General features: G+C 45.0%; 2 protein-coding genes across 5 annotated transcripts in view; one reads left to right on the top strand and one right to left on the bottom strand.

The window, feature by feature from the left end:
* Positions 1-5,076, top strand: part of ANKRD27 (ankyrin repeat domain 27) — a 46,732-nt gene extending 41,656 nt beyond the window's left edge. For all 3 annotated transcript variants that reach the window (XM_014860392.3, XM_070498353.1, XM_070498354.1), the window contains 6 exons: positions 115-234; positions 349-510; positions 1,516-1,627; positions 2,417-2,495; positions 2,669-2,741; positions 3,770-5,076. In XM_014860392.3, the coding sequence (XP_014715878.1) occupies positions 115-234; positions 349-510; positions 1,516-1,627; positions 2,417-2,495; positions 2,669-2,741; positions 3,770-4,003 (780 nt within the window). In that variant the 3' untranslated portion in view covers positions 4,004-5,076. The remainder of the gene's footprint in view (positions 1-114; positions 235-348; positions 511-1,515; positions 1,628-2,416; positions 2,496-2,668; positions 2,742-3,769) is intronic.
* Positions 5,077-7,389: 2,313 nt separating this feature from the next.
* PDCD5 (programmed cell death 5) lies at positions 7,390-13,387 on the bottom strand. 2 transcript variants are annotated; one of them, XM_044759730.2, is made up of 7 exons: positions 13,141-13,313; positions 12,232-12,269; positions 10,119-10,187; positions 9,840-9,901; positions 8,931-9,022; positions 7,909-7,980; positions 7,390-7,584 (listed from the first exon to the last, which is right to left on the bottom strand). In XM_044759730.2, the coding sequence occupies exons 3-7, from the start codon at positions 10,175-10,177 to the stop codon at positions 7,537-7,539; spliced, it is 333 nt and encodes a 110-aa protein (XP_044615665.1). In that variant the 5' UTR covers positions 10,178-10,187; positions 12,232-12,269; positions 13,141-13,313; the 3' UTR covers positions 7,390-7,536. The 2 variants fall into 2 exon arrangements, with proteins under 2 accessions (XP_044615665.1, XP_044615664.1); XM_044759729.2 differs by lacking the exon at positions 10,119-10,187 and having other exon boundaries at positions 13,141-13,387.
* Positions 13,388-13,558: the final 171 nt, after the last annotated feature.

Here is a 13,558-nt window from a genome sequence, read left to right as displayed (position 1 = left end):
TGTCCAAGAAGCCTTACTCTAAGTGAGCTCAGGGAGGAGTCAGAAGGATATCAAGGGAGGGGATTTCTCCCTGCCAATTTCAGTTACAGTTGAAATGTTTCTTCTCTGGGCCAGGTGGTGAAGTATCTATTAGATTCCAATGCAAAACCCAATAAGAAGGATATAAGTGGAAACACGCCCCTCATTTACGCCTGTTCCAACGGCCACCACGAAGTCGCGGCACTGTTGCTGCAGGTAAGGGCCCACAGCCCAGGAGCTGCTGGCACGAGTCAGTAACAGGTGGCTTGTCACCTGGATTCTGTGTTCCCCTCTTAGTGTTCCTTTTGATCCTGTCATTCCTCCTTCTAGCACGGGGCCTCCATTAACGTTTCCAACAACAAGGGCAACACGGCGCTGCATGAGGCTGTGATGGAGAAGCATGTCTTGGTGGTGGAGCTGCTGCTGCTTCACGGAGCGTCAGTCCAGGTCTTGAACAAGAGGCAGTGCACAGCCATAGACTGTGCCGAGCAGGTGGGTGGGAGGGCCTCGGGGCGGGGGGCTCCCTCTGCTTCCCTGTGTTTAAAGCAGATCTGCAGCAGCAAGAGCCCGATCTCTGAGTCCTTCTGCCGCGGGTCAGCCAGTGCAGTTAAATACCGGCTCCTTGGCCACCTGGCAGAGGTGGCCTGCTCGGGGAGCCGGGAGTCAGTCTTTCAGGGGCTGAGCAGAGGTGCTCCCCCGACAAGCGCAGGTGTGGCCCCTGGCCTGGCCCTCGACGAGCAGTCAGGGCCTCCTAGGGCCACAGCGGGCTGAGAACCCTCCCTGCCTGAAGGCAGTGGGAATACAGCTGTGTTCTCAGCACACTGGAGAAAGGTCGTTCAGTTGCTGGCTTTAAAACTCGTGAGTTCTGTCAGGAGAATCACGATTTGACATCTCTCGCCAGCGCAGTGGATGTTTGCCATGGAGAAATGGTGAGGAGAAAGTCTTTTTCTCCTGGGGAGAAGGTAGCTCTTTACCGTTCCTGTGCTCACGTGGAATCTTTATCTAGTTTTCTACTCCAGGTAGACAACTAGTAGGCTGTTAAATGACACTACTGATGTGTCCAAGTCACCATAAATCCAGCCTACTCATAGGCTTATTATATTAATTCTCAGTGACATTCCTTAACAGAATTGAAATACCTTAAACTTTCAACTTAGCACTTTCTCAGATGATGATAACAATGCATGTCTCTTATTGAGTACTGACTACACGGGGCCCTCGGTGACCTCACGGTGCCTCTACAATAATAGATCCTGTTATTGTCAGCCCACTTGCATGGAGCAGTCCACTACCCGGCCCGGAGTACCAGCAGAGGGCAGAGCCGGGCTCCAGATGCGGGGCTGCTCCTAACCACTGGGCCTTATGGCTTCCAGGTTTTGTGCTTTTTAGTGTTTCTGCCCAGCCACACCAATATTGTCAGTTAGATCAAAAACAGGCACTTACCTGGTAGGAAAGAATAAAAAATATTCCTGTTATCTTTTCCCTTCCAAATTGTAGAATTCAAAAATAATGGAATTACTTCAAGTCGTACCAAACTGTGTGGCCACGTTAGATGATGTTGGCGAAACAGACCACCAGGAATACGTTACTGTTAAGATCAGGAAAAAATGTAAGAACATTCTTTCTGTAATTCTCAACTTGGGTTTATGTGGAAGTTCATGACCAGTTGCTGGTTTCGTTTAATTGTAAGTATAGAATGTAATTATGATCACGACTGGGGGTGGGATGTAGGCACCAAAGAAATGTATGTGACATCCTGGTTCCTCAGCTTTTTTGATGCTCGTTTTCTGGTTGACGGTGACACTGCTTCCTGAGGAAGTAAGATGGACACTCCCGGCGTTAGCTTGGGTAAGCCTCCACTCCCCAGCTGGAGAGGAGGCCCAACTGGGTAGTTCCCTTCATGCCTTGTGTTCCAAGCCCAGGCCTTTTTCTAAGTATTTCCTGGACCTCCGCAGTCAATGCCACCTTTAAGGTTTTTTTTAATTTGCAGGTGTACAGAGGTTGATGGTCCTAGAACAGCGGTTGCCAAATGGGTGGGGCTGAAGTATTTCTTCTTTTAAAAGTTGTTATAGTTCAGAGGGGGTCCTTGTGCTAGCCACTTATTTTTTTAATTACAGTATGAGTTTGCAGTACAATGTGATAAACCCAGTCACATATCTGGGTAATCCTGAGGCTGTCTCACCAGATTGGCTGTGCCTGGGGAGTATCAGTGTGTTAAGGATTTATCTTTCTTTTTCATGGGGGTTCACACGGTAATAAATAGTTATCTACTAATGTGGTGGTTTAAGCAAATGCAGTGCTTAATTTTCTAAATTTTGTTAAATAAAATTGAGAGGTTGCATTTTAAAACACTTCAACTATTTTGGAAGTTCTCAGATGTTTATCCTTTTATCTACAGGGAACTCAAAAATGTATGACCTACCAGATGAACCTTTTCCTAGACAGTTTTACTGTGTCCCCTCGCTTGGTCAGTTTAAGTGAGTATAAAGTTCGAGCTGATTTCTGTGCTTTGACTCTGCCTGACTTACAAGTGGAGCAGGATGCGCTGCTTTAACGGGTTACAATCTGCCCTCATCCAATGCTGCCACCTTGTGGCCGCCGAGTGCTTTGCTCCACTATTCCAAACGTTTATTGTAGTTTGGTGTTTCAGGGGAAGGACTTCAAGGGACATTATGGCAAGAGATAGAAGTGTCCCTAATCTTACTGAAGGTTCTGTGCATGAGGTGAGTTATTAAACACTGGCTTATAATCATACTTTTTAAAGCCTGGCTTTTTCAAATCTAACGTATGGTAAATATATTGCTCCTTTCATGATTCCCTTCACTGTAAGAGATGATAATAATTAAAATGAGCTCTTTAGTGGGACAGTTGAGTATAGACTTCATTTACTGTTTTATTTAACAATGCATTTCTGAGCTGAGGAAAGAAAGGGAGGAAAAAGTGGAAAATGGTTGTACGCGTGGAAAGACGCAGATCATGGTGTGTATAGTCACGTGAACTCTCTGAAATTTCACTGGGCAAACTCACTAATGTGTTAATCACTAACATAAGGAAGAAAGCAAGTTTGTGCATAGGTGAGTAGAAAACTTCTCCACTATGGTGTGGAGTTACTCTGTGGACGGTGCTCTCGGTGGCCGTCTCTTAAAGCACTGTCTGAGCGTCAGTTATAAACAGAAGCCCACTTCACATTCTCTGGTGCCATTCTTAGGGGACTCTCAGAAACAGGACTCCTCTTATGCTGTTTACCATCCATTGACTACTGATGAGAAATGGAATTGACAGCATGTGTGGCATAGGCGTCATGAAACAAATAAAAGTTCTAAATCTTTGTTTTAGAGAATTAAAGTGACTTTTGTAAACATGACTAATTTTGATTTATTTACTCTTTCATGACTTTGCTGATAGAATTGCTGCTGGGTGGGAAACCCACAAACTCTGAAATCTGCTTGGGTTCAACTTTTCCCTTGCTAGCTTGGGCCTTTGGCTGGATTGCTTGACTTTGCTGATCCTGTTAGTACACACTAGTTAGAGCTGTAAGGATTGAATGTGCAAACATGTAAAGCGCTGGCGTTGTGTCTGACACTTGGAGTACACGTCCTACCATCCCCACAGGGATGGTGGAGCTGAAATTAGGCCTGCAAGTGCTGAGCACACTGACGACACAAATAAGCACCCAAGGGTGGCTGTTACTGTGTGGTGGTGCTTTAAAGCACAGTGCAAACGTGAGCTGTGAATTGTACCCTTTCTTCAGCCAGGGAGGCCCACAGTCACACGGGAACAGGCTAAGCGGCCGGAGCAGAGCAGATCACAGACGGCTGACACAGGAGGGGGTGAGCAGCCCGAGAGGCCCAGACTGAAAAAGGCTGCTCCTGGGACCAGGCGAATGCTGCGGAGACACACTGTTGATGACGCAGTCGGAGCCAAGGGCCCAGAGACTGCTGGTGGCCTGGCCACTCCCCGCGAGGCCAGTATTTCCCAGTTTTAACAGGAATAAGGAACCGTTCAATTTGCTGCCAGGCAGCAAGTCCTCAATAAGAAGACACCGAGCGTGAATACAGCTTAGAACTAAATATACTTGCTCTTTGGCTCGAGAGAGCAGCAGCTTCCTGAAAGCTTTTCCTGGCTAAGGGAAAGAATGCAACAAAAAACTGTTACCATCTTCTTCCTCTTCAAAGCTGAGGAATACACTTGGAAAGGAATGGACAGAAAGTCCAGTGGTGTCCAGATCCTTAAGACTTCTTCAGTGTTAGGGTTCCTTGGTTAGAGTGAGAGGTTTCATCACCAGATTCTGACCTCCTCCTCCTGAAGGTGCTAAGCCTCTGATGTGTATAAACGAGCAAACCACAAGCTAACAGAACTCCTCCATCTGGGACAAACTGAAGAGAAGCAGTTCAGGTTTCATGGTACTGTGGTGGCCGGCCAGAAAGGTCACATTTGAATGAAGGAAACAGGACCTGGAAAATGCTCCTTTGCAAAGCAACATTTGAACCCAAAGATGCCTAAATGCCGTTCTCAAGTTCCTTTTACACTATGTACATGGGAAAAGTTGGGTAGAATTTTTCTTCCAGCAAAGTACAGATATTTGATCATTGCACATATGCACCTCTAGTGTCTCTAGAAACATCCCTTTCCATTAAGAACCTCCCTTAAATGTCACTCCTGATGGATGGTTACTGAACTAGAGAGTAGATTTGGCACATCTTTTCTTAGTCTTTTGATTCAGATTGAAAACTTACAGCACAAACCAGGTCAAATTTACTTTAAGTTAGAATTTATTGCCATTCATTCCTTTTTATAAATTTCTATAGATTATACTGTTATTTTTTTATGTTATTAATTGGTCTCGAGCTGCAAACATGGGTTTATCTTGAGTACATTTTCAAATCCCTTTGTAACAGAGAAATGGTTTTGTGCATGTTCTTGGAAATACTTGTGTGTGTACAGAAGGGAGGGGCTGATTATTTTTCTACAAAGTAATTTATGATTTCTAATTTTCTAATGTGCCTTGGATATGTGCCAAATGATGGAAAAGAAACAGTAAACTTTATGATTCTTCAGTGTGTCATGGTACCTTTTTTAGTTAATGTTTTGCTGTGGAGGTACCTGTTTCTCAGCCTCTCAGCTAGAAACATGTGCTTTGTGTTTGGAAAAATCTTCCCCTATTGGAGGAACATACATTTTATTTTTCAGTTATAGATGTGTGACTGAAACGTGTCAACTGGATCATTCAGAGATTATCATAATCTGTCTACGTGACTAGGGCTGACTTACGCACAGTACCTAGTGCCCACAAAAATGTTTTAAACCCAGAAGTACAAAAATGAATACAATACAGCTTCTTAGCCCAAGCAGGGAATGAGCAGTTGCGTTGTGAATTTCTTTCTTCTGATTCTTTCTCCTTTTCCTCACTTTTAAACAAAACTGCCGTACTGACTTGAGTTGCTGTGGTTCTCTACCATCCTAATTGAGAAACTATATCCCGTACAGTTTATCAGCCCAGCCATTTCCAAGACGCAAATACATACTTCTGATACCACCTGACTTTTTGGATGATGCAATATAATTTTGAAAACTTTCATGTCTGCCCCTATTTAATTCTAACAATTACCCTAGCTGGTAGAATTGTTCAATGAGGAAACAGGTTCAGAGAAATAAGGGGCCCAGTTTGCTTGAGATATCAGAACTGGGGTGAAGGCCTGACTGGAAGTGTCATCTGAATTGGCAGTTTCCAGCTTGGTGTGCCCTTCCTCTGGAGATAGAAATACTGTGAATGGGCCTGTCAGTATTATGGGAGATGTTTCTCCTTGGGCTGTTCTGGTAATGAGCAGTGTGAACCATCTGAAGTGACTGCCTCGATTATTTTTTTAAATATGTTTTTCTTCAATTGCTTTCCCCACTTAAAATTCAACTTAAAAATAAAAAAAAATAAAGTAAAAAAAAAAAACCAAAGTAAACTGGACAATTCAGAAATTGGTAATGCCCAAATTTCTACTTTGTGTAAGAATGTTCTGAACTCAAAGTACTGTCAGTTCACTGAGTTAAATTGAAGTTTAGAATAACCGCTCCCCACTCCCTAACCCCTTGCTGCCTTCAAGAACTCCCATCCCTGTGTTCAGAACCACTTTCCATTCTCACGTGTCTCTGAAGGGCAGGAGGCTGACAATCTTTCAACACATTAACATGAGTGGCTGCCATGAGGATAGTGGTCATTCCACAAGAGAAAGCATGTAACAAAACTGGCTCAAATTGTCTAGTTTCCCTCCAGCATTTTTATGTAAATGAGACCTAAAGCAAAATCCACCTGTAACTGGGATTTTCCCCCCCAAAATCCTTGACCAAATTTTGCTTTTGACTATTTATCAGTTCTGTCCCTTTAAAAAATTTTGGAGGTTTTTAATATTCTGATGTTCTTACTCACTTTTTTATTCAAGAATGCTAGACACTTAGTCCAACACTGACTTTCTTCATTGACCACAGTCACAAATTTTAAGTCTCAAATATAGCAGTTTAAACATGTAGCAGCAGAACGCTGGCTCAAGCCGACTGGGACTATCAGGCACATTTCCCATCACTTTTCTGCGACTAACCCTACTCATCTCATTAAACGTCAGGAACGTACTCCAGGGCCGGGTCTCCACGGCTGACACCTAAAGGTTACGCCACACGGCTCACTGGAGAGCTGAGCTATGATTTGAGTTTAGGAGCAAAGGTTTTCGTGACTAGTGGGAATAAAGCACAATATAAGAGATGATGCTTGCTCTACGTTACCTGCAACTCTGAGCGAAGAACCCAGAATATCTCTACCCAAATGTTTAACTGCCAAATCTCTCACCTAGACTTTAATCATCAGAAGTCATTTCTCTTACAAACACGTTTATTACTGTTGAAGTGTTATTACTAGTATGTCCCAGTTATTTTGGTAATGTTTTTCAAGTATCACTCTATTAGAGGTTTTCGAGAGGGGTCATATTTGTTAGATAATTTAGTCTCAATGGTTTTGAAAAACAAATTATAAATGAAATCAAAGCTAGGAATTTTCTTACATGTAAGTACAACCTGCAGGAAGAAAAACAGCTTGCTTGCTTGCTTTCCGAACCTGTGTCTTGGAAATATTAGATGTTTAATATTGAAGTTGATCAGCTTAGTCCATGGGATTGAACTCCCAGGATGGTGCTGGATGCTGTTTTCTTCTTACTGAAGAGTGCTCGAGCAGCTTCTATTTCTGCTAAGGCCATCTGCCTATCTAACACTAATGTCACAATTACAAAGGATATATTCATGCTGCTACACACGTTCAAAAGCTTTCAGTAGGAAAGGAGAAACTCAAAACGCAGTTCATTCAGCTATGGTATTAAAACAACTCGGCCCAAATTGTTTTATTTTGCATAACAAGTTTATTTTTTTAAAAGGCAAATAGACAATAAACAAAGTAAACATTCAAGTCAGATCTCAACTTCTGCCAAGTATTATCTATCCTAGAATTGTTCCATTAAGTTCTAGTCTCTAAACATCTTAAATTCAATAATCGTCATCTTCATCAGAGTCCATTACTTTTCTTCTGTTGAACTGGGGGGAAAATTAAATGTGTGTCATAACATGTTTAATAAAGCATAACTCAATTTTCTGAGAAGAAAACTGTCTACCTACTATTCAAGACATTTTTGTCTTTAAAACAACTTAGTATTTTAGATCTAAACGAGAGAACATCAACTCAAGAGCCTTAAAAATTAGACCCCTCACTATACGCAGCCTTTCTCCCCAAACTTCCATGTTACAAAATGAAAATGTCTATGGGCTGAAACATGTTTTGATACTGTACGTAGGTGTATATTCAACACTTATTTAAATTATCAACTTTTTCTTTTGCCACGTGCACTTGGGGAAACTTACTTTAACTGTTGTTTTCTTTTCTGTTTGCTGGCTTACTTTTTCAAGGATTTCTATTAAACCTTGTTCTGATACCTAGGATAATCAGAAAGAAAAACAGTACTTCTTTAAAACAAAGCGTTTGCCTCAACAGATTGAACTGTTTTCGTCTTTCTGGGCTATGGGCTAGAGGTCAGGAGGGAAGGAGAGCTGGGACTGGAGGTTGAGACTACTGGTTTAAGTGCCAAAGAAAATGTGCTCTTCTAAGTCTTCATTTGAGGAAGGGGAAAAGTATCCATCAGTTAGCTTCCTCAGAAAAATCCAAAGTTAAGAGGTATTTAAGAACAGCTCTATCACCACTAGCAGCCAGTGACAACCACCTACACCACTGTGTTAAGTGTCAAGGACAGAGACGCTCTGGCCGCTGCCCTTGAGCTCTTGAGAAGCTTAAATGCAGGCAGTAAGTCACTCAACAAAGACGAAGCAGTCGTGGCTCCCACACACGTTCCTAGTGTCAGGAGTCAGGGCAGGCCTGGTCCCTGCAGGCTGAGGGGGCCGCAGAGGGCTTCCCTGTGAGCGGGGCTCCCCTGGGTCTGAAGGAACTTCAGGCTTGCCAGCATATACCCATCATGGCATCACAGCAACACACATAATAACCAAGGAAGTCTAGCACCTCCTCATTTGCAAAACAAGCTCAACTTCTACCTACACTGGTAGTCTGTTAGTTGGTATTATTGACAAACCGTGTTTCCAGTGTAGAAGCAGTTTAAGCTAGCTGACCTCAATAGTCATGGGGTCACACAGACACCAAGAAGCTTCCACAGCAATGTCAGGACAAGAAAGAAGCAGAGGATTTTATGAAAGGCAATTAGTTATATTTTAGGATTTATGGCAGATACAACTATTCAATCTCTCCTTTAACAACTGCTTCACTGAAATAGTCAACAAGAATTCTGTAACCAGAAGATGAAATTAACTTCTTGAAGATAAGTTTTGATAAAGTAGGTAACGTTAGGTCAGAGTGCCTCAAGGCAGTCCAAGCTTACCTTCCCACTTAGTTGTCCATATCTTGCCATCTGTATAAGGTAATTCTCTACTGCTTTAGTTTTTTCAGGCTTTACAAGTGCTAAGTTACTTACTGAAAAGAAAAATATATACATCCATAAAAAGGAGTCAAAACTCAATGTACTTACAGCTTAAAACTATGCAGGAACATTTCTAAAGCACTTCACAGACTTATGTCTTGAGACTAGCTAGGCTGGCGAGGCAGATGCTGTTGTTACCACCTTAACTGTGAGGAAACGACACGTCAGTCCTGGCGGCATCAGTCAGTGCCACACACGAGTAGTCACAGAGCCAAGATTAAACTTGGGCCTTCAGATTCAAACCCCGTACTTTTTTTAAAAAAAATACATGATTGCCCTCTAGAAAGCAAATCTATCTATTACTACACAGATACATGGTGGTGATGTATCTAAGGCTGCCTCTTTAAGCTGGGCTTCAAGTTATAATACAGAAGATACTAGTTCATTCCAACTGGCTGATTTTCTTTCCTTTTCTACACAGTTTTCTTTCTACTTTTTATTATGAAAAATTATGAGCATACAATAAAACAGAGACTACAATAAACTGCCAAGCCCCCATCACCCACATCAACTACCAGCAACAGTTTGTGACTGACTTGATTTAAGAGTTGTTTCCTATAAATTTTACCCAATATGCACTGGGAGATCATCTCCTGGGTAAGACAGAACTGAGCCAGCACTTACAATAATGACTTAAGTGTGTTTCTTTAGGTTTATAAACTTCACACTTCTCACAAATAATCAGTATCTCAAGTGTTTTTAGGTTACACAAATATTTTATGTAGAGATAGCAATAATTTCATAAATATCTCCCTATTCAACTAACTCAAGCCAATTTTATGGAAATAAGAGGAAACTGAAGATGCTTACACCGTGCCCGGGCTGACTGATCCAGAACTTGGGCTAAGATACTGTTTCTCATTTCTGCTTCCCTACAATGAAAACAGGTCAAGCAAAATTAGAACGAAGCTGTCAGCATTCCTACTGAACACACAAAATGCAATCACTCCATACGTTTCTCAGGATGGACACCTGCTGTAGACAAGCCTGTGCTGTACTGGGTGCCGGGTGGATGGCAGCGCTACAGCAAAGCGGAGAGTCCAGTCCTGTCCTCAAAGCCAGCTTTAGAATAAGTGGGTATAAACTTACCGGGCTGAAAGGTCAGACTTTACACTTTCATAATTCGGTTCAACCACCTGTACCAACATTTATTAGTACCTAGGGTGTGAGAGATGCCAGAAATATGCAGTGAGATTTCAGGCAATGAGAAGGGCCAAGCGATCAATCCGTGTAATTTTCTCAGAGAAAAAGAAGCTGAGACCCAGGGAGGCCACGTTAAGGTGACACAGATAATCGTGGCCAAGCTAGAACCAGAGCCCATGTTTCAAGACTCTCAGTTCTATTTTTTGGGTGGGGAGGGGAAGTGAAATTACGATTCTGCAAGCATCCTTGCATTTTCCCAGCTATCCAAGTAGGAACCAGTTCACATAAGACCAGGGTTTCAAATTTTTTAAGCAGATAAATTTGTTTTTCAAATGAAGTCCTTCAAGGAACTTAATACGCAACACAGACAGAAGCAGAGATTCTCTGAATGAGAGGGGGAGCTGGGGCTGGCGGTGCCCATTGACCACCCATCTGAGGAGCCCTAGGGCTCATGGAACACAGTGTGAAGCCCACTTCCACAGGCCACTCCTTATTGCTCCTGAGTACTTCAACGCTGCCATGAACTACTGTTACTATATTTCACTGAGTCTAAGATGCCATCCAGTGTAAGATGCACCATAGTTTTATTTATCTCTAAGAACAAAAGAACACCCTAGATGAGGCATCTAATAGAGACCTCCACTCACAGCTGGGGCAGCAAGAGCAACATCCTCAGTACAAGGTAAGCAAGAAATAAACCCGCCATGCAGACAGGGACAGCAAGACAGCACACACACATCAACCGTGGCCCTGAGTGGGGGAAGAAAAAGGTTCCTGAGAATTTGAGTTTCACACTTTAGTTTTGCAGGTTTGCTGTCTGAATTCACACTACAGGGGTGGAGGGAGGGGGGAACCCCAAGCAGAGAATTTACTTTTAAGAGGTCTCAAGTTAGAAATGTACCCAAGTGATGGCAGAAGCAAAATTCATTCCTGTCTGGAAGAATCCAGGGCAAGAGTGATCAATGAGACATACCCAATCTGTGAAAAAATGTTCATCTCCGAGTCAATGAGATTTGTGTAGTAGTTTTTTCTTCTTCTTGGCACCATCCCAGTGCTTACTTTGTCTTCTCCCACTCACACAAGCCACATTCGGGCAGGAACCTTCTCTGCTTTGCCTCTTTCTGTAGACCCAGCAGTGCTCAGTGCCTGACCCAGAGCAAGGTGCTCAACAAATGCTTGCTGAACGAGTGAGTTAGAAGGTAGCATGGTTTGGGGCTGGCCCGATGGCCAAGTGGCTGAAGTTCTACGTGCTGCGAATCACAGCCCTGGGTTCACGGGTTGGGATCCCAGGTGTGGACCTACTCTACTCATCAGCCATGTTGTGGCAGCATCCCTCATACAAAGTAGAGGAAGACAGGCACAGATGTTAGCTCAGTGACAGTCTCCCTCAAGCAAAAAAAGACGAGGACTGGCAGCAATGTTAGCTCAAATCTTCCTCACCAAAAAAAAGGTGGCATGGTGGGAGAGGGGGAAATGGGGAGTTACTCAATAAGTATAGTGTTTCACTTTTGCAAGATGAAAAAGTTCTAGAGATCTGTCGCACAATAATCAGAATAGAGTCAACACGACTGAACAGTACTTAAAAATGGTTAAGACAGCAAATTTTATGTGTGTTTTAATCACAATTAGAAAAAAGATAGCATGATGGGGTAATCAGGTATTCATTCAATAAAGCTGCCATTTGTGAGGTGCTCTCCCATGTGCTTGGCTAAAATAACAATAGTTAACAGTTAATATTTATCGAGCACTTATTAAACTGTTTCCATGTAATCCTCAAAACATCCCTAGGAAATAGTCCTATTATGATGCTCACCCTAAGGTCATCACAGTTTAGCAGAGAAACAAACATCAACCAGTAATTGCACTACAAAGTAGTAAGTGCGGTGGGCTCCACACGGTTATTTAATTAACAAATTAATAACAAAGATACCCTGACGACTCATGGAAAAATCACGATGCTGGGAAAAACTTTAGGATCCACATATCTATTAAAATAACTAAAGTCAAAAACCCATTTGGTGAGAAAACCCCTCAGAAAGCTCAGAGCCCCAGCCCATACCTGTGCTTTGCTTCCTGTTGGGCCGCATCGCCAGGATCCTGAAAAAATAATTCCACCTTTTAGTCGAACCATTTCAGAGGAAAAAAACAGGAACTATTTTATTTTGTGTCCGATACCTAACAGGCTCCTGCAGGAGCAGACACCAAATTATTACCAGATAACTTAAAAAGCTGGGCCTCACAGCAGTCAACCGGGTGGCTCTCCACTTGCTACAAGGTTCTGATAGGCTCCCAAAGTCACAATCTAATAGAATGCTTCAGAATACAAACAGCCATGGGGGCGGGGGGGCATCTGTACTGGGAAACCGTATTTTCCGCGGTGACAATACTTTCTGGAAAATGAAAGGTGCTTCGGGGTGGGGACGCTGACGATGCACAGGGCGCCTCCTTGGAGACCACCCCGCTCCATCCCTGACACGCTGCTCCCAGCTCCGCAGGGTACCGCGGAGTCAGGACTCGGGCGCTTCATCTCCGCAAGCAGCGTCCGGCTCCTCCCGGGACTGTCAACTCGTTACAGAGCGGGTGTCCCCCGCTGTCCCCTCAGCACCCGGCTCACAGCACAGCCCAGGAAACGCCGGCTGCCTGGGTCAGAACAACCGAATTCTAGACAGCAACTCGGTTGGAACCGTGGTGGAAGCGGTCTGGATCCCAAAGCTAAGGGTTCGGGAGCCCGAGGGGCTGGGCATTCCCCTTCGCACCAACGCCGGCCCGGGCGAGTCGCCCCCCGCCCGGGACAGACCCACGCCCGCCCCCCGCCCGTGGCGGCACGTGGTGGGCCGGCCGCCCGAGCCCCCGCGACGCGGAGCGGGCCGGGGCAGCGTGGGTCCTCGGGCCGCGGCGCCCGGGGCCGCGCCCTCCCCCTCGGGCGAGGGCGGCGCCGCGCAGGGCCGGGCCAGGCGGGCGCGCTCACCCCGTGCTTGGCCTGCAGCTCGGCCAGCCTCTGCTTCCGCAGAGCCTCCAGCTCGTCCTCCGCCATGGCGCGGCCGTCCGGCTCCAGCAGCGCGACCACGCTCCCCGGGATCTCGCAGCCCCTCGGCGCGCGGGGCCGTCCCACTGCGCAGGCGCCCGCAGCGCCCAGGCATCACCAATCCAGCCCGGAGCGGCGCCGCCCGCCGCAGCCAGGGCGCCGAGAGAGGCCCGATTCCGCGATCGCGGGCGGCGCGGCGGGGCGGGGCCGCGGGCGGGAGCGCGGCGCGGAGCGTTTGGGACCACCGGTACCTCCGCGGCTAGTCGGCGGGCGGCGCACCGCCTGCGGCAGGGAGAGGATGGCAGTCTAGAAACAGGCCGTCACCAACTAGTGTAATAATAGGTAAAACGTTTTGGTGCGC

The sequence above is a fragment of the Equus asinus genome, chromosome 26, assembly GCF_041296235.1.
Source record: "Equus asinus isolate D_3611 breed Donkey chromosome 26, EquAss-T2T_v2, whole genome shotgun sequence".
NCBI classification, from domain to species: domain Eukaryota; kingdom Metazoa; phylum Chordata; class Mammalia; order Perissodactyla; family Equidae; genus Equus; species Equus asinus.
The sequence above is the reverse complement of the archived record's forward strand: the minus strand, read 5'-3'. Positions and strand labels throughout refer to the sequence as shown.

What these genes read in the sequence shown, in the direction of transcription:
- PDCD5 (XM_044759729.2), bottom strand. Translation starts at nt 13,206, where the DNA reads ATGGCGGAGGACGAGCTGGAGGCTCTGCGGAAGCAGAGGCTGGCCGAG. An exon ending in TCAGTCAGCCCGGGCACGGT is followed by an intron (nt 9,023 to 9,839) that starts GTAAGCATCTTC and finishes TTTTCTTTTCAG; the next exon opens with TAAGTAACTTAGCACTTGTA. An exon ending in ATGGACAACTAAGTGGGAAG is followed by an intron (nt 7,981 to 8,930) that starts GTAAGCTTGGAC and finishes TGATTATCCTAG; the next exon opens with GTATCAGAACAAGGTTTAAT.